Source organism: Pituophis catenifer, unplaced genomic scaffold (assembly GCF_029215685.1).
Source record: "Pituophis catenifer annectens isolate HBS135680 unplaced genomic scaffold, rPitCat1.0.hap2 SCAF_7, whole genome shotgun sequence".
Lineage (NCBI taxonomy): Eukaryota > Metazoa > Chordata > Lepidosauria > Squamata > Colubridae > Pituophis > Pituophis catenifer.
Window position 1 is genome coordinate 25,970,032 of NW_027256887.1, and position 18,860 is coordinate 25,988,891.

An 18,860-nucleotide genomic window follows, 5' to 3' on the forward strand; every position below is an offset into this window, starting at 1 on the left:
GGGGTTGCTGCAATGTCATAAGTGCAAGGACCAGTTGTTAACTATTTCAGTGCCATTGTAACTTTGAACAGTTACTAAGTGAATGGTTGTCAGCTGAGGTCTACTGTATAGTACTGAGCTAGATGGAATGATAGTGAAACTCAAACATTCTTAATCCAGAAAAATGGAAAGAAAGGAATGGTAGTTGGCTTCACTATTCTTGGATGTTGGCAGCTATTAATGAGCTGCTGATACTAAACTGGTTGTTCCTTTCTTTTGATATCCTTTGTATTCACAACAATGGCTCCTACAATAGTACCCCAAAAATGTTCTGATCTAGTTTCACATTTGCCTTTTTCAAGGGATGACTCTTTCTAGACTTCGTACGGGTGCTGGCATTGAACCTGTAAGTCTACTCCAGGCAGTCTGATCTCTTTCTCTTATCATGGCACCTTATAATGAAAGGTCTGCACTGAACTAGCCCCAGCTTAGTGGAATTTGCACAGCAGAAATTTTATTACATATCACAATACAGCCTGTAAGATATAAAGCCAAGAATAACAGGATTAGGTGATCATCAGTGAGACATTTTGTAGCAGTTTTACCAAAAGCCCAACTTTTAACACAACATAGCTATTGCAATTTTTGGAATCTAACCATTTTAATAGCTACATTAAATTTCTTCTAACATGGCCATCTTTGTATACATCCATTATTGGCTAAAATAATTTTTATCTGTCTTTGGAAAGTACTTGAAAACCTTCAGAAGCACAACATTTGACCCTTCACTTTAGAAAAGCATTTGAGATCACCTCAATATGAATAGTTTTCTTTAAATTCATGGGATGAAGCATATTTCCATTTGGTGTTTAACTTAACGAGCTAAACCATACCAATGTTGTTTGTGTAGATACATTTCCAGTTTGGATTCAACATAAAAGTTACTATATTGAACTCAAAGAGAATGACAGAATTTGTGGCTAGACAACAAAAAGACCACTAAAATGCAATAGCCAGCAAATCTGTTCTAGGGAGCATGATGTCAGAACATTCATCCTCTTGTATAAATGGGTTCTGGCTAGCCTCCACAAGCATGTGTCAGCAATGATGTGCCATGTTGGAGGTGCAAAAAATAAGCAATGCAATTGGTGTTAGAATGTAACTGATACTTATGTGACCTAATATTCCTTACTGTAAGTGTAAGATTAGTTTTTTCATTTTATCAGTTAACAACAGGGGTGGATTGCCTGATCCGGTAGTGATGGCAGCGGGCGGTTTGGAGAACCGGTAGCAAAAATCCCTGCGCCGCCCCCCCACCCCCCACCATGCCCAGCTGAGCCACATGATCATCAGAGGCTCTCTTTTTTTTAACTTTTAAAAGCATTTTTTCTACAACCTCTTCCGAAGAAAAAATGCTTTTAAAAGTAAAAAAAAAAAAGCCTCTGATGATCACGCGGCTCAGCTGGGATCATCAAAGGCTTTTCAAAGCATTTTTTTCTGCAACCTCTTGGCCGAAGAGGTGGTAAAAAAAATGCTTTGAAAAGTCTCTGGCAACTCCCCGCTGTGTTGCCTGATTGGCAGAGGCTTTTCAAAGCATTAGAAAAAATGCTTTGAAAAGTAAAAAAAAAAAATTGGTCACTCCCACCCAGTCACATTAACACCCCCCCCACCAAGCCACGCCCACAGAACCGGTAGTAACAAATTTTACATTTCATCCCCGGTTAACATTATTCCCTGCTGACCATTTTGTGCATCTCATAACCGTTTTATGCAACTCGTAATTCAATTCCTTTTTTTAAAAAAAAATCATTTGAAAGAATATTTTAAAGATATTCAGATCACCGTAAATTTTAAATATAAAATAACTGCCACATTCTGTGAAAGCTACAGTAGAGATTAGATTGAAATCCTGCATGGAATTTCATGGAAATGAAATTTAGCCACATCCTTATCTTTCTCTTTTAGAATAACAAATTAAGACTTGTGTCTAAAATCATACAAAAGAACTGTGCATTATTAAAGCATCTCAAGTAAATCTTGCTAAATCTTATCTGGGAAAACATGCTTTCCATCACCTAACAGATAAATATTTCCAGAAACCAGAACTGTGTTTTATAGTCAGGCTATAAATTAAACGAAAAATATTGCTTTTAATGCTATTAGTAAATGACATATATTAATGCAACCTGGACAGAACTAACTAAAAGTCATAGGCTTTTCCAGAAGGTATAGCCCTTTGTTTTCCTGAAATATAAAACATATGAAATATTTGCAATATATTTATTGTAGTCTAAAAGTGAAGAGAAAAACAAAAACCAAGTTAATACATATTTAAACGTTCACTAATATTTACATGCAGGTCCCATTAATCAATACTATTCTGCCTTTAGCAGCTTTCCATAAACCAAAGTGTAAATTATTTAACCAAGTCAAAATCAATTATTGTAGTATGCTTTTAATCACATGCATACAAAAGTAGTAATTTATCTCTATTCTGAAGAAAATATATTATTCTTTTACTGATTTTATGTTAACCTATAGTAAGTAAACTGTAGAGATAGTATTTTTCCTTTGTTACCTACCGCATCCCTAAGAATAAAGCGAGCTTTTCAGCCTGTGCTAGTCTAGACTTATTTCTTTCCTTATGATAGTAATGGTGCTGGACTAAAATGGCACAATAGGTCTTTATTATTACTAATATAATAAGCCTTCAAGAATTTTCACTGATGTTCTACGGGGAAAAAGCAGAACAATAACACTATTTTGTTTCAAAAGACTGAGAAGAAGGAATACTAGCCAACCTTTGCTGAAGAGGTACAGAAATACTATTGAGTAAAGGTTGAAGGTTTCAGATCATAAGGAAGTTAAATATTCTGAAAATATTGAAAGGAGGCCTAAAAAAAGGAAATTCACTCAAGAATGCAGAACAGGGAAAAGAAAACCAGACAATAGAATGCGTATCATTATATTGGTTTGAGCTGAGTTGGGCTTTATGAAATCTTCACTAAAGCTTTTATTCTTTGTCTTCCCCCCATCTACAAAAAGACATGCATAGCAACATTTAGCGCCAAAAGCAAAAAAAGGAAAATAGACACTACAGACAAAAAGAAATGTTTAGATTCACATTTTATTGTGAATGTATTTAATGTTTGCTGAGGGGGGAAGAGGACAAATGACAAGATATGTTCCACGATAATGATGCAACTTTAATCAGGTATCATGATGTAGATGATATAACTATATGTTTGTGAGTGATTAAGTCATGACGCATAATTATGTTGACCTCATTGTGATTTGTAATAAGTGTCAATGCATAAATCTACTCATTTGGTTTTATTCTCTCTGAATAATAAATGAAGTAATACAACAGAAATAGGTGTACATTAACACAACAAAATTAATTCACCCAGTGGTATTCATAGAGTCTTGACAGAAATTCTTGTAAAATAAGTCAATGAAACAAAAGTAAAGATTTGATTAGACTTTTTAATACTTATTTTGATGCAGAGCGCACTGTTTTGCTTTCCGCTGTCATTTTCAATTAATCACAATTATGGATTCACTCTGAGTAAAATTCACATCATTTGTATCTCTCTGTGTGTGTGTCCCTGTTTCTGTCCCCGTCTCTCTAATCATAAAGCGATTAAAGTCCATTCATCTGGACTTTTAAAAACTTATTGCATGGAATAGTTTCATATTTAGAATGCAAGTTTACTCTACAGAATTGGAACTATTTTCATTTCACCCACTTAAGATTGGTGAGAGACAGTATCAATTTAGAACTGAAGATCTGTAAAACAGGCAAAGTTGGAACAACTACCACAGAGGAAACCTATTTTACCTATTTTAAGAAGAAAGAATTTAGCAGTCTTTTCTTTTTTTGCAGACTTATCTAAAAAGTCTCCATCTTGTGACTCTTTGAAGGCAGAATCCTCCCTTTTCCTGACATTCAACTGTTTCTCTTCTGCTCCATATAACAGTGAACCAAAACATTTTGTTACCTGAAATAAAACCCCTTCAGGTTGTAGACAATTCAATTGCACCTTCAGTTCATCATGCTATCTCCCGTGTCTGGTTGTAGCCCATAAATGGGCTATATACTTAGATTTCCATGATCCAGGAGATTCTATTAATATATCAGCACTTAACAGACATAGCTTTTTCTTTTTAATTACAACACAGAAAACAAAACATAACTTTCTAGTCATAAAACATAGATGAAATTATGCAGATGTGCACATGTTGTAACATAGGCAGACGTGGAAAAAAATCAGAACTACATCTATTGAGACAAAACCATACCAGGAGAAATAGAGACTCCATAGAGATTTTTATTAATTAATTTATTCATCAAAGTTCTACATCGCCTATCTTACCCACATGACTTAGATACATCACATTAGGACTTACCCCTACTCTTAACCTGGTACACCGAACTTGTACCCCAATTACAAAATGTTTTCAGGTTTTTATGAAATGACCGTACCTCCAGGAATACTTCAACCTCTTAATTACTTAGGAAAAAGTCCTTAATTTTAGAAATTCTCCCACTTCCTCTCTTATAAAGCTAAAAATATCTTTAAAATCATCTGTGTTTGTTCTAACACTACTTTCAGCAAATAATTAAAACAAAATCTGATATTTTAATATTTTTCTTCATTGGAAATTTTAATATTTAGTATACTTCATACTTGCATCTGAAGTATGTATTCACTTTAAAATTATAGATATTAAAATACAAGGTTGTTTAAGCATGTGAAAGAAGAACTTCTCAATGCATGGAAGTGCAAAACAGCACTTTTCTTCAAACTTCTTGCAAAGTTGCATAGCTGTTTTCCTAGGAAGAAAACAAAAAATGCAGAGTTTTAATGATTCAAAGAAAAGTGTTTCACTTGCTCTGCCATGCACTTGAAGTATTTCAAGAGCTACCTGATAGCAATTAATTTTCTCCAGACATGATTTACAGTTGCAGCATTTTATTATATTTTATCATCTTTCTTTTTTAAAGTAGAGGTTAATTAAAGACAGAATTAAGTCACATTCCTTTCATGAATGGACAGGCATCTGCATGTTTGCTGATGATTCAATAACCTCTATATCAGGTGAGATAGGGAGGAAACATGTTCTGCTATTTATCATCAGATACTAACAGAATTCTTGTTAATCTATTGTTAGAACAAGTTACAAGGCAAAGAGATTCCAATATATAGACTGCAGGGGTGGGTTCTACTTACCTTTACTACCAGTTTGCAACAGGAGCGTGTGCATGCTTGCTTTGTTCATGCGTGCTTCTGCACATGTGCAGATTGTCCATTATGATGTCCTGGTAGGTGGGCGGAGCCTCCTGTTGCTTTTACTACCGGTTCGTAAGAACCGGACAGAACCGGGAGCAACCCACCACTGATAGAATGAAGTGAATTCTCTCTTGATAATTAGCAAAAGAATATACAATGCATTCAGAAAGTATTCAGACTCCCTTCATTTTTGTCAATTTTATTATGCTGTAGCCTGATTCTACAGTTGTTGAAATTCTTTTTCCCCTACATTACTGAATACTCAATTACTGTACACCTCATTACTGTATATCCCATAATGACAAAATGAAAACAGAATTTTAGAAATGTCTGTAAATTTATTAAAAAGAAAAAACTGAAATATCACATTGACATAAACATTTAGAATCTTTGCAAACAACACCTGAAATTTACCTCGGATGCCTCCCATTTCCCTTGATCGTTGCCGACATATTTCTAAACCTTGATTGGAGTCCACCTATGGTAAATTAAATTGATTGGATATGATTTGGAAAAGCACACACTTCTCTATATAGAAGGCCTCACAGCTGACAAAGCATACTGTAGCAGAACAAAAGCCATGAGGTCAAAGGAACTACCTGCAGAGCTCAGAGACAGGATTATTGCAAGCCACAGATCTGGGGAAGGCTACCATAAAATTTCTGCTGCACTGAAGGTTTGTAAGAGCACAGTGGCCTCCATAATTCTCAAATGGAAGAAGTTTGGCACAACCAGGACTGTTCCAAGAGCTGGTCACCTGGTCAAACTGAGCATTTGGGGGAGAAGGGCTTTAGTAAAAGAAGTGACCAAGAACCCGATGGTCACACAGAGATCCTGTATGGAGATGGGAAAGAGTTCCAGAAGGACAACCATCATGGCAGTCCTCCATCGATCTGGACTTTATGGCAGAGTGGCTAGACCGGAGCCTCTGCTCAATGCAAAACACATTAAAGCTTGCCTGGAGTTTGCAAAAAAGCACCTGAAGGACTCATAAATTGTGAGGAACAAGATTATCTGGTCTGATGAAACCAACTTTGAATTCTTTCAATTCTAAACATTATGTCTGGAGAAAACTGGCCACTGCTCATCACCTGCCCAATATCATCCCAACAGTGAAACATGGTGATGGCAGCATCATGCTGTGGGGGCATTTTTCAGCAGCAGGGACTGGGAAACTGGTCAGGGTTGAGGGAAAGCTGAATGGAGCAAAGTACAGGGATATTCTCAATAAAACCTGTTCCACAGTGCTGAGAACCTCAGCACTGAGAACCTGGGCTGAAGGTTAACTTTCCAACATGACAAAAATGATCCTAAGCACACAGCCAAGACAACACAGGAGTGTCTTACAGACAACACTGTGAATGTTGCCAGCCAGAGCTGATTTGAACCCTATTGAACATCTCTGGAGGGACCTGAAAATGGCTGTCCACTGACGGTCACTATCCAACCTGTCTGAGCTCTGAGAGGATTTGCAAAGAAGAAAATTCCCCAATCCAGGTGTGCAAAGCTTGTCATGTCATACCAAAGACTTGAGGCTATAATTGCTGCCAAAGCTGCTTCAACAAAGTACTGAGTGAAGAGTCTGAATATCCCAATGTGATATTTCAGTTTTTTCTTTTTAATAAATTTACAGGCATTTCTACAAATCTGTTTTCACCTTCATCATTATGGGGTACCGAGTGTAGATTAATGAGAAAAAAATTAATTTCAGCAACTGTAAAATCAGGCTGCAGCATAACAAAATTAATGAAAGTGAAGGGGTCTGAATATATTGTATATGAATATATTGTATATGTATATGCAATTGTATATCAGCAAGCAGAAACCAGGAAGATCTGGTATTTAACGAAGTGAAATCACTAAAATTTTGAACATTAAATAGCATGTAATATTTTCTATAGAGATATTTGTATAGTGATTGTAAAGTTTATTTTATAATTGTGTTTTGGTATGGTTTTATCTACAGTAGCTCTTCACACAGTTTTTAAAAAATGACTATTGAGAGTCAAGGACAGAAAATTGTAAGCTCTATACCAAGAAACTGAAGAAGAGTTGTATTAAGCTACAAACTGCAGGCCCATTGAATATGATACATGTTTGACAAATATGATTTGTGTGGTTTCAGTGGGAACAGTAGGACAAGATGTGCCAGTGAAGTTTACATTCTAGATAGTACTGAATAAGGTGGACCAATGATCTGACTCAATATAAGAGATTTAAGCATGTTAAAGCCATTTCCTTATGGTCAGATGTGTTCCTTCAAGAATAATCAGATTAATGATTCATGATAGACAAAAATGTATTTAAATCATCTAATTTAGCAGAAAACATCTAAACCTGTATTGCTTACATTTAGTTTCAATACACTATCCACAAAACCCAAAATATATTGTGATAGATAAAAAGGAGGCTGAGGATATAGAATCTTAAAATGGACCTATTAGCATTCAAAGTATTGAACATGTTGTTGATCATAGCTTAGGTCTGGATTAACTTTGGGGATCATGTTTTTCCAGAAGAACTCCTTGGCCATTTGCCCTACATGCTGCTGAAGAATCTAATCAGATTTCTCATTCTAAATACAAAGTTCTCACTTGATGAGATGGTTAAATTAAACTTATGTGATCAGAGAAAACACAATACATCTATGTATGATTGACTGCAAACCCCTTATAGACCTTTTGCATGAAGCAGAAAAAAATGCACTTGTGCTTTGGTGACTGAAGGAAAAACTAGATCATTAAAGAAAGTGAACTTTTTAAAAAAATCAGAGTAAGAGATAACTTTGTAAATCTATTTGTATTCGTTGCAAAAGAAATCAGAAGCTTCTATTTTTATCGTTTCTTTCTTCACTTCATTTTTTCCCTTTCTCTCTTTAATGTTTATTTTGCATTAGTTTGCATTAGTTTTTATTGTCGCTTTAAAACTTTTGTTTAAATGTATATTAAAAAGGAATCATTGTATTCCGAGCTTCCCCACACATAAACATTTACACATAGCATATATACATTCATTCAAACACATCCCTTCCAAAAATATTTTTTCCTAAAGTGTTGTAAGGTTTGAATTCAAATTACTGAATAATTTCTGGACTTCTGAATTTAAAAAACATCTTGTATTACATGCTCAGGTTACATGTAGGTTCAGTAATTGTTTTCAAACCATTGAGTCATTGCTTTTTTACAGTTTTGAATAACCACATGATTGTGGATTATTCAGTTAAACTATTTGATTTTAGCTTTTTAAATCAAACAGGATACACCTGCAGGGGGAACTTTTGAATTACAGCATACCTGGAGGCATTTACCCAAAAAAAAATGGGTTTAAAGTAATTCAAGGCCAAGACTTGTTTGGGCGAATACAGCTATTTTGTAATCATAGTACTACTAATTCAAATCAGTGGCATCAAGGCTCCTTTATACATGACATTTGTTATATACCATCATCCATGAATACAGCAGAAAAGATTATCATCACAAGTGCAAAGAGCAGACAGCTCTTTTATAAATTGGTTGCCTAGTTCATATATGTTTCGCATCATAAACTCACAAACTGCATGTCAAGCTTTCACTGTATTATCTCTCACTCAACTGAAAAAAATGCCTTTCAGCTTTATGTACAAAAAAGGGGAAAATGCTGAGAAATATCTGCAATGTTCAAAGCTATTAGTCTTACATCTGTTTTACCAAAATAGATCCTAATCACATCATTTTCTCCAGGTACATATTGAAAGTATCTTGGCAGGAATCCTAGAAAGTCATATCCAACTGCAGGTAGTCCTCGACTTACGACCACAATTGAGCCCAAAATTTCTGTTGTTAAGTGAGGCATTTTTAAGTGAATTTTGCCCCATTTTACAGTCTTTCTTGCCACAGTTGTTAAGTGAATCACTGCAGTTGTTAAGTTAGTAACCCGGTTGTTAAGTGAATCTGGCTTCCCCATTGACTTTGCATGTCAGAAGGTCGCAAAAGGGAATCACGAGACCCTGGGATGCTGCAACCATCATAAGTACGAGTTAGTTTTCCAAGCATCTGAATTTTGATCACATGATCATGGGAATACTACAAAGGTTGTAACTGTGAAAAATGGTCATAAGTCACTTTTTTCAATGCCGTTTTAACTTTGAAGTGTCACTAAATGAACTGTTGTAAATCGAAGACTACCTGTAGTGTCTGATTCAGGTATGACTGAAAAGAGAGCAATTTGCCAGAATAATGGTACATTTTATAAACAAGTCAGGAAGTTTCTACATTTTGGAATGCTTGATACATTTTAGGCATTTTCTTGAAAATGGATTTTTTTAAGTTTAAAATTTTCAAATAAAGAACAGGTAAATAATTTAGAAATTTCCTAATTTCCATTTTGTTGTACAAGACAGAAAGTATCATGTTGTTTTGGAGATGACGTCAGCCAATTCTTAATGGTTATTTTAATTGCTAATAAAAAGTTAATTAATGATCTCTCTTTTTAAAAAAGTGATTTTGTGATAGCGATCAAGAAAATATCCCACCTCCCAAACATTGTAGCAAGGACTTTTCCAGATTATCAGCTTTTCCTAGTCTTCACAATATTGTACATTAATAAAGCAAAATACTTTCCAAGAAAAGCAAATAGCAGCTCATAGGTATGAAGACTTTCTGTGTAATAACTTTGGGAATGTCCTTATTTTTGTCAAATGTAAATCTTGCTGATATGATCATCCAATCAGTACATCTGCTCACAATAGCTACTAGAATCATTTAGCAAAGGCCCTGAGCTTTGGATTTCTCCCCACTGAGGATTAGTGTGGTTAGCAAAAAGAGAAAGAGTATATCTGAAAAATCAGACAAATGCTCCTGGAAGTTGCAGATGCATTATTTTGATGATTTAGCAACATGAATGGAGAAGCCCTATAACAGTGTTGGCGAACCTTTTCGGCACCAAGTGCTGAAACAGAAGCGTGCCGAGGAGGGGGGGGGGGAGACACCACCAGAAACTGGAAGAACAGTTTCCCAGAGTGCATGTGCATGCCGGGAAGCTGCGCTTCTGGTTTCCGGTGTGCACATGCGGGCTGGTCACCTAGTCTTGCAGTTTCTGGCACGCATGCACGAGTGAAGACCAGGTGGCCGGCGCACACATGCGCACCACGAAGCTGCTCTTCCAGTTTCTGGAAAAGACCAGATGCCTGAACCCGGAAGAGCAACGGGCAACGGCTGGCGTGCCAAGAGAGATAGCTCTATGTGCCACTTCTGGCACGCGTACAATAGGTTCGCCATCACGGCCCTATAATAATGATGGCTTCCTTTAAATGCTTCCTGGATGTTTCTGTGTAAGGAAACATGATACTAAACCAGCAGTTGATGGAGAATAACGGGAAATTCAGTTCTAAACTTAAAGACCCAAACAGTAAAAGCTTGATAGTTTCACAGAGAAATGAAATGACTGAAGAGCACATTTAGGAGTACAGAAGTCACAGAAAAAAGTTAAAAATGCAAGGATGGCATTTTTCAAAACTCTCCCCTTTTCCTAGAAAAGGTCAGGGCTCTAATCATATTGTCCCGACTGCAGTTTTGCTTTGATTTTTTTACTCTGTTTCAGATGACAAATTGGAATTCTTTTCAAACAGGACGCCATGACTGGCTGCTTAAATGGTATATTAATAATTCCTGCAATTTGATAGGTTATAAAGCTAAAACAGCTTTTGTCATTAAATAATATATGAGGGATATGTGACAGAAACACCAAAAACATTGAGCGTCACATTCTGATTCCAGAAGAAGACTGGGTGATTAAAAGCATCCAGAACTCATATTGCTTTAAGAATGCTGCATCAGGCACCTTCTGAAAAATACTTGTAAAAGTAAAAAAAAATTACTTTTACAAGTAGTGGTACTGCAGAACTGGATGAAATGAAGATCACCTCAATTCCTATCTATTCAAATAGAGTGAAACAGGAAAAAAATCACAGGGAAAATGGGCATTGGTCTTACCTTAAATGCCAGATTTCTTGAGGGGGGTGACATTGTCCAGATGAGGGTTGTATCAGTCGGATCTGATGCTGGCTGAGTCATAATTTTTGACCACTCCCCTTGCTCCGCCCCTTTCATGCTCAGTTTTGACGAAGGAAGGCCACCAGAAGTATCTCCAACAGGAACCACCGTTATCAGGAGGAAGTAAATCGGTCCAACGGGACAACTGGAAAAAAACTACTGAACAAGAACAATAAACTGTACAGGCACTGAGACAGAGGGAGGGGCTGGACAATGTCACCCCCCTCAAGAAATCTGGCATTTAAGGTAAGACCAATGCCCAATTTCCTTGATGAGGGTGTGACATTGTCCAGATGAGGGACATACCAAAGATTTGGCTGTCTCAAGGGCGGGATGTCGAAGGGCCTGGAGAGACCCTCGCATGATGCACCTGCTGCAAAACCCTCCTGCCAAATGACGCTTCAGCGGAAGCAAAGGTATCTATCTTGTAATGACGAATAAATGGCGAGGGGGTAGACCAGGTGGCTGCCCTACATACCTCCTCAAGGGAGGCCTGAGTCGCCCAAGCTGCTGAGGTAGCAGCACTCCTAGTGGAGTGGGCAGTAATGCTATTGGGAACAGGAATCGCCTGGGCCTGATATGCCGAGGCGATGCAAGCCCTGATCCATCTACCAATTGTGGCAGAAGAGACTTTGAGCCCTAGGGAGCCTGGCAAAAAGGAAACAAACAAAGCCTCTGACTTCCTGAAGGGAGCAGTCCTTTTGATATAAATCTTTAGGGCCCTCCGTACATCTAAGGTATGCCACCTTCGTTCCAAGGCATGAGAGGGCCGGGGACAGAAATTGGGCAAAATAACCTCTTGGGCCCTGTGAAAGGGGGAATTAACCTTGGGAATAAAGGAAGGGTCCAATCTCAAAATAACTGTGTCCGGCCGGAAAACACAGAGATCCTCCCTAACTGAGAGGGCTGCCAGCTCCGAAATGCGACGGGCTGAAGTTATGGCTATAAGGAAAACCACCTTAAGGGTGAGAAAGCGAAGGTGAACCGTGCGGAGGGGTTCAAAGGGAGTCTCAGTTAAAGCGTTAAGGACCTTGGGCAAATCCCAAGTAGGGTATCTATGAATCGAGGAGGGCCGCAAGAGCCTGGCTCCTCGCAGGAACTTTTTTATCACAGGGTGCTGAGTGAGTGGTCGGCCGGATGGACTGGACAAGGCCGTAGACAGAGCCGCCACATGTCTCCGAAGGGTACTATGGGCCAGACCACGGTCAAACCCATCTCTGAGGAACTCCAAGATCTGGGCAGGTGAGGCTGAAACAGGATCTATCTGCCGGGAGCGGCACCACCTATAAAAGGCGAGCCAGGAGATATTGTAGAGTCTGACTGTGGATTTACGTCTGCAGGCTTGAACAATGTGAATCACCCTATCTGAATAATTGTCCTGCCTTAGACGGGCCCCTTCAAGCGCCATGCAGTCAGTTGGAGCCACTGAGGGTCCGGATGAAGAAGGTTCCCCTGACGCAGGACAATCTCGTCTGGTGGAATTCTCCAAGGGTGAAATGTGGAGAGACTGACCAGGTCTGCGAACCACGGACGGCGTGGCCAGTGGGGAGCCACGAGGATAATTTCTGCTCTGTCGGCGATGACCTTCCGAATCAGGGCCGGAATCAGAGGCAGCGGTGGAAAGGCATAGTGAAGACCCGGCGGCCAGGTGAGACGGAGAGCGTTGACCCCTTCCGCCCCTGGCGTCGGGAACCTCGAGAAGAAGCGAGGAAGCTGATTGTTCAGGTGTGTGGCGAAGAGATCTATGGCTGGGATGCCGAACCTGTTGCAAATCTGATGAAATATGTCGGGATGAATCTGCCACTCGCTGTTGTCCACCTCTGTCCTGCTCAGGAAATCCGCCTGTGTGTTTTCCGACCCCGCAATGTGGTCCGCTCTGATGGAGAGGAGGTGTTGTTCTGCCCACTTGCCCAGGCGAAATGATTCCTCCATGAGGCGCTTTGAGTGGGTGCCCCCTTGACGGTTGACATGTGCCTTCGCCGCTATATTGTCTGTCAACACCAGAACATGACGGTGTTGCACGAACCGGTGAAAGTGCGTGAGAGCGAGACGAATGGCCTTCAGCTCCAGCCAGTTGATAGAGTTGGCGAGGTCTGATGCAGACCAACGGCCCTGAGCCACGTGTGATGCAAGATGAGCCCCCCATCCGTGAAGGCTGGCGTCTGTAGTGAGTACAAGTCGGTCGTGATTCATGAAGAGACACCCCTTGTCGAGAGAAGGCGATGTCCACCAACCTAGCGATCGCCTGACTGAGAGTGGAACTTTGACTGTTGACATGGTGTGAGCTTGGCGTTTCTTTTGAAAAGGAAGCAGGAACCACTGCAAGTGGCGAGCGTGAAGGTGTGCCCATGGGACGATCTGGACGCAGGAGACCATCTTGCCTAAGAGCTTGGATAGAGTGGCCAATGGAACTGATGGAGTTCTGCGAATGAGAGCTACTAGGTCCCTGATGTCTGACCGTCGTTCCAAGGTTAGGTAGACGGTCCCCTGGGCTGCGTCTATGATGGCGCCAAGATGTGTGATCCTGGTGACTGGCACTAACTGACTTTTTTTGTAGTTGACCAAGAACCCATGGTCGTTCAGGGTTTGAATCGTGAGGTGTAGGTCGTGTAAGGCTTGCTCTTGAGAGTGAGCCTGAATCAGAATATCGTCCAGGTAAGCCTGGATCCTTACCGGTTGTTGTCTCAGGTGAGCCGCCACCACCGCCAGGACCTTTGTGAAGACCCTTGGTGCAGATGCCAGTCCGAAGGGAAGAGCCCGGTATTGAAAATGCTTTCCTGCATAGCTGAATCGGAGATACTGTCGATGCTTTGGCAGGATGGGAATGTGAAGATAAGCCTCCATGAGGTCTATGGAAACTAGAAAATCGTTGGGACGAATCCCTTGAAGAATAGAGGTTAGTGAACACATTTTGAATCTGCGATACACTATGTATGAGTTGAGATTTTTTAAGTCCAGAATGGCTCTCCACCCCCCTGACCGCTTTGGAACTACGAACAGGATGGAATAATACCCCTGTTTCCATTGATCGTGGGGGACCTCCTCTATGGCGTGAATCTGTAGTAGGTGCTGAACTGCTTGGTTCATTAATTGACGTCTGGATTCGCTTTTGGAAGTTGGACATTGAAGAAAGCGGGTTGGAGGCCTGGAGAGAAATTCCAGGGGGAGGCCGAATTTCACAACTGAAAGAACCCAAAGGTCTGAAGATGACCTTTCCCACCTGTCCGCAAAGAGGGACAGGCGACCCCCTACTGGAGGATTTGGTAGTGAGTCACTTACGACTGCGGGACTGGCGGAAACCAGAACCCCGAAAGGACCGTTTGGGCTGGAATTGTCTGCTCCTGTCCCGAAAATATTGACGGTCCGAGGATCGATAGGATCCCTGAAGATATTCCTGCCTGGAGGGGCCTCCCTGGGGGTAGGAACGAAAGGAAGGCCTTCTGTAATATGGAGAGGGTCTTCCTTCAGCCCGTTTGTATGTTGAGGGCAAAATTTTTCGCTTGTCCCGTGTCTCTACAAGAAGAGGGTCAAGTGATTCCCCAAATAGTTTGTTTGCAGAATATGGAGCTGCAGCCAAGCGCCATTTGGCCTTAAGGTCAGCAGGCCATTGGCGAAGCCAGAGCATCCTGCGGGCTGAAACTGTAGAGGCTAAGGCTCTGGATGCAAATTTGGCTGAATTCAAGGTTGCATCAGCCGAAAATTGAGTGGCAGCAATGATTTTATTAATATCCTGATGAAGGCGAACCTCACTGGGGGGTACCCTTGCCTGTAACTGTTGAAGCCAAAGGATGGTAGTTCTATTAAAAAATGAGGCTGATGAAGCTGATTGAATTGCCCATGCCGAGGCCTGATGGTTCTTTTTAAACAGAAATTCTAACTTTTTGTCTTCTGGCCTTAGACCTTCAGAAGTATCCCCAGTTACGTATGAAGAAGAAGAGGAAAGGGCCGCTACAGGACTGTCTACAGGTGGAACTTGCAAGAGTTGAGCAAACTTTGGAGCAACAGCATAATATTTCTTATCTGAACCATGTGCAGATGCCATGGTTGCAGGCCCAGCCCACTGTTTCTTTACCACATCTATGAACAGTTGTGGAGTTGGTACATAACAAAGTTCAGGGGGGGGCTCAGAAAAAGGTCCCTGTAGTCCACCCTTTTGAGCCTCCTGCATCTCTTGAAAGTATTCATCTTCCTTTAAGGCGGCTGTTAAGCGAGCCTTATGCAATAAAGACTTGAATTTATTGGGGGGAAATAATCCTGTAAAGGCAGGTTGATCTTGGATTATCCCCTCATCATCTGATAGGTCAGAATGTCTCTCTTCCTCAAACACAAAGGCTTCACTAACTCTGGAGGCTGCAGGAGAATGAGAGCCAGTAAGACTGACTGCAGGAGAAATTCTAATACAGGCAGATCGCTCTGAAATAGCAGAGCCAGAGTGGTGACCATGAATATTGGCTGCCATTCTAGAAGCAATGGCCTGTTCAATCAGAATTCTCAATCCTTCTGGCACATTTTTTAAAGGATCTTCGGGGGTTAGCACAGGCATAGAGGATTCACCTGTTGAAGCAGCTGCAGCTGCATGGCCACCAAATACAGGAGTTGCAGGGGTCATTAATTGACTTGCAAAGGGGTTTTGCAAATTGCTTTGGTCTTGTTGAAGAACATTACCCTCTCCCTCCGAAGACCAGGCCTGGCTAACAGTTGAAATGGGAGGAGGGGGGGTAGATGGGGGGGGGGGTCCCCTTACCAGGCTCAGTTGCAGGCACCTCACTAACTTGCTTTTCTAGAGATTTATGCCTCTTTGTTAAATCCTTCTCCTCAGGTTTAGAAAGGTGCTTACGTTTGGAAGTTGATTTCTTCCCAGTGTACATAGTATTTTCCTCCCCATGGGAAGAGCGATCTGCCATCTTTAGTATACTCACTGCGACCACGATGTCGACTGGAGAAATAGCTTTTGGTTTCAGTTTCGCCACGTGGTTGAAATTTGAGATGGCAACGACTCTGGCGTTAAGCACGATGGCTGCCAGGTCACACGTGAGCAGGAGGAAACTCTGCTCCAGAGGTATCTGTCTAGGCAAGCCTAGAAACGGACCTCCTCAGCGCCCCCACAGCCACGATGAGAAAAATACTGGCTGGAAATGCCACAGGGGGAGGCAAGAAGAAGCTTGCTGCCCCCCCCCAAACTTGCAGACTCGTTGGTGGCAAAGCGGCAAAAATTTTTCTTTTTAAAATTGCCGCGGCGCTTCAATTAACCGCTCTACAGCTGATCAGCGGTTTTGGGATCGCTGTAGCGTGGGCGGCGGCCCGATTTGGCGATTTCCCTTAAAATTAGGGAATCGCTATTATTGTTGGTGGTATTGTGGTCTAGGGCCCCTTAAACAATCGTTGGTGGGATAGATCAAAAAAAATCCCCCCCAAAAAAGACAGGAAAAAGAAAAAGGAAAAAAGTTCCCTTTTAAAATGGGGCTTTCAAAATGGCCGCCGCCAGGAGCGAAGCAAAGCCTGCAGCTTAGGACGCTCTAGCAAGGCAAAACCGGCAGGCTACAATAGAAGGGGGGAAAAAAAATTTAAAGGGGAAGTAACAATTTTAAACTAGAGAAAATAAAAGGTGGTCAAAAAGACTTACAATTCTGTGAAATTGAACAGACCTGGGCTGTATAGCCAGATCTGTAGGAGATGTTTCTCTCAGGCCGACTGAGTCTAAACTGGGCATGAAAGGGGCGGAGCAAGGGGAGTGGTCAAAAATTATGACTCAGCCAGCATCAGATCCGACTGATACAACCCTCATCTGGACAATGTCACACCCTCATCAAGGAAATTGTCTAGATCAAATGCTTAAATATATATTCCAAACTTTCATTTATCCCTCTAATCAAAATTTACAATTAATATACCATATTTTTCAGACTATAAGACACACCGGTGTATAAGACGCACCAAGATTTCAAAGAGGTAAGTAAGGAAAAAAAGGGGTTTGCCCTCCCCAGCCCCCAGCAGCACTCTGTAGGCCTCCTAAACCCTCTGCGCACCCTGTTTTTGCGAAAAACGGGGCCATTTTTCGCAAAAATGGGACGAGCAGGGCAGGGCTTCGGGAGACCAAAAATGGCTGTATTCAGTGTATAACACGCACGAACATTTCCACCCTCTTTTAGAGGAGGAAAAAGTGTGTCTTATACTCCGAAAAATATGGTACATAGCAGAAAAAATTCAAATTATTTTAAAAATATACCACTCAATCTCCAAAAGCTTATTTTACTCTGAAGAGTTGATGGTTCAATTTTTTAGGATTACAATAAATGAGTACATTATTTGTGAAACACAGCTTATCTAGCCTGAAGAAATTCATGCCATCTGGATAGTCACTAGATGAGTTCAAAAAAGTTGCAGAAGTTACGTAACTTCTGCAACTTTCTGTATATTGCTAATAGTTTCATCTAGAGACAAAAAGATCAGCTGACAGTTTAAAATATGTATGAGATTTGCATAAATCAAGTAATGCTTCTAAGTATCTGTATAAAGGAGTATCCTAAGAATTTTTTTTTCAGTGTTCAGGTTTGATGGGGGAAGGGACAAAGAAACAGAACTCTGCAGTTTGTTTGCAGTAAAATACATTTTCAGAGGAATTTCTCAGAAAATATATTAAATTTTGAAGCTCAGGAAAAGTAATACAGATGAGATCCATTCTTCTATTACCTCTTGCCCAATATAATTAAAAACCTGGGTAATCAATAAGAAAACATCTTTTATATTCTATTATGAGAGCCAGTTTGGTATTCAAATAGTCCTCAACTTGCAACCGTTCGAAATTATGGCAGACTGAAAAAAAAAAGGTACTTACAATTTAAAGAGTTTCACATTTAGGAGTCTGGCAACCAACCCACATTTATGGCTATCTTTCCCCTGGCCATGTTACCCTGATTTATAATGTTTTTTTGCCAGAAATTGGTGTTTACTTCTGATTTCTGGCAAAAATGCCTATTGTAGACAATGGGAACATGTGTTCATTTTACGACTGCTGTGTTCATTTAATGACTGCTGCAGAAAAGGCTGTAAAATCAGGTACAGTCATATGATGACCCGCTTAATGACCAGCATGACTTATGACCATGATTCTGGGCTCAATTATGGTTATAAGTAGAGTAACACTTGCAGTATTAAAGCTTGAAACCAAGCTAACAATTGGGATACCATGAGTTGTAGTCCTGCTTTAGGAATGAAGACAGATGGCTGACCTAGGTCCAATCACTCTTTCTCAGCCCTAGGAAGCAAACCACTTCTGACAACTTTGCCAAGAAAACTGCAGGGGCTAGTCCAAGGACTCTCCAAGAGTCAAAACTGACTGTGACACACATACACACTTATTTTGCTCTGCAGCCAAAGTCTAAACACATATTCTGATCTATATACATGTATATATTTGCAATTATCTGTAGCTCAGGTGTAGAATGAAAGTGAAGGTTCATTCACTTGTGGGTTGGTTGTGGGTTTCATTACCAGGCTAGGTAACATCTTCAGTGGAATTTAGGGGATGTCAGTGTTCTTCAGTTTATAAGGGATTCAT

General features: G+C 40.5%; 2 protein-coding genes across 2 annotated transcripts in view; both read right to left on the reverse strand.

Annotated features, from left to right (window-relative positions):
• MET (MET proto-oncogene, receptor tyrosine kinase) overlaps nucleotides 1-18,860 on the reverse strand; it is a 147,092-nt gene that overhangs the window by 107,256 nt on the left and 20,976 nt on the right. The window lies entirely within an intron of this gene.
• On the reverse strand, nucleotides 11,625-17,096 carry LOC139319633 (uncharacterized). Its single transcript, XM_070947560.1, has 2 exons — nucleotides 13,976-17,096; nucleotides 11,625-13,724 (listed from the first exon to the last, which is right to left on the reverse strand). The coding sequence occupies exons 1-2, from the start codon at nucleotides 14,387-14,389 to the stop codon at nucleotides 11,625-11,627; spliced, it is 2,514 nt and encodes an 837-aa protein (XP_070803661.1). The 5' UTR covers nucleotides 14,390-17,096.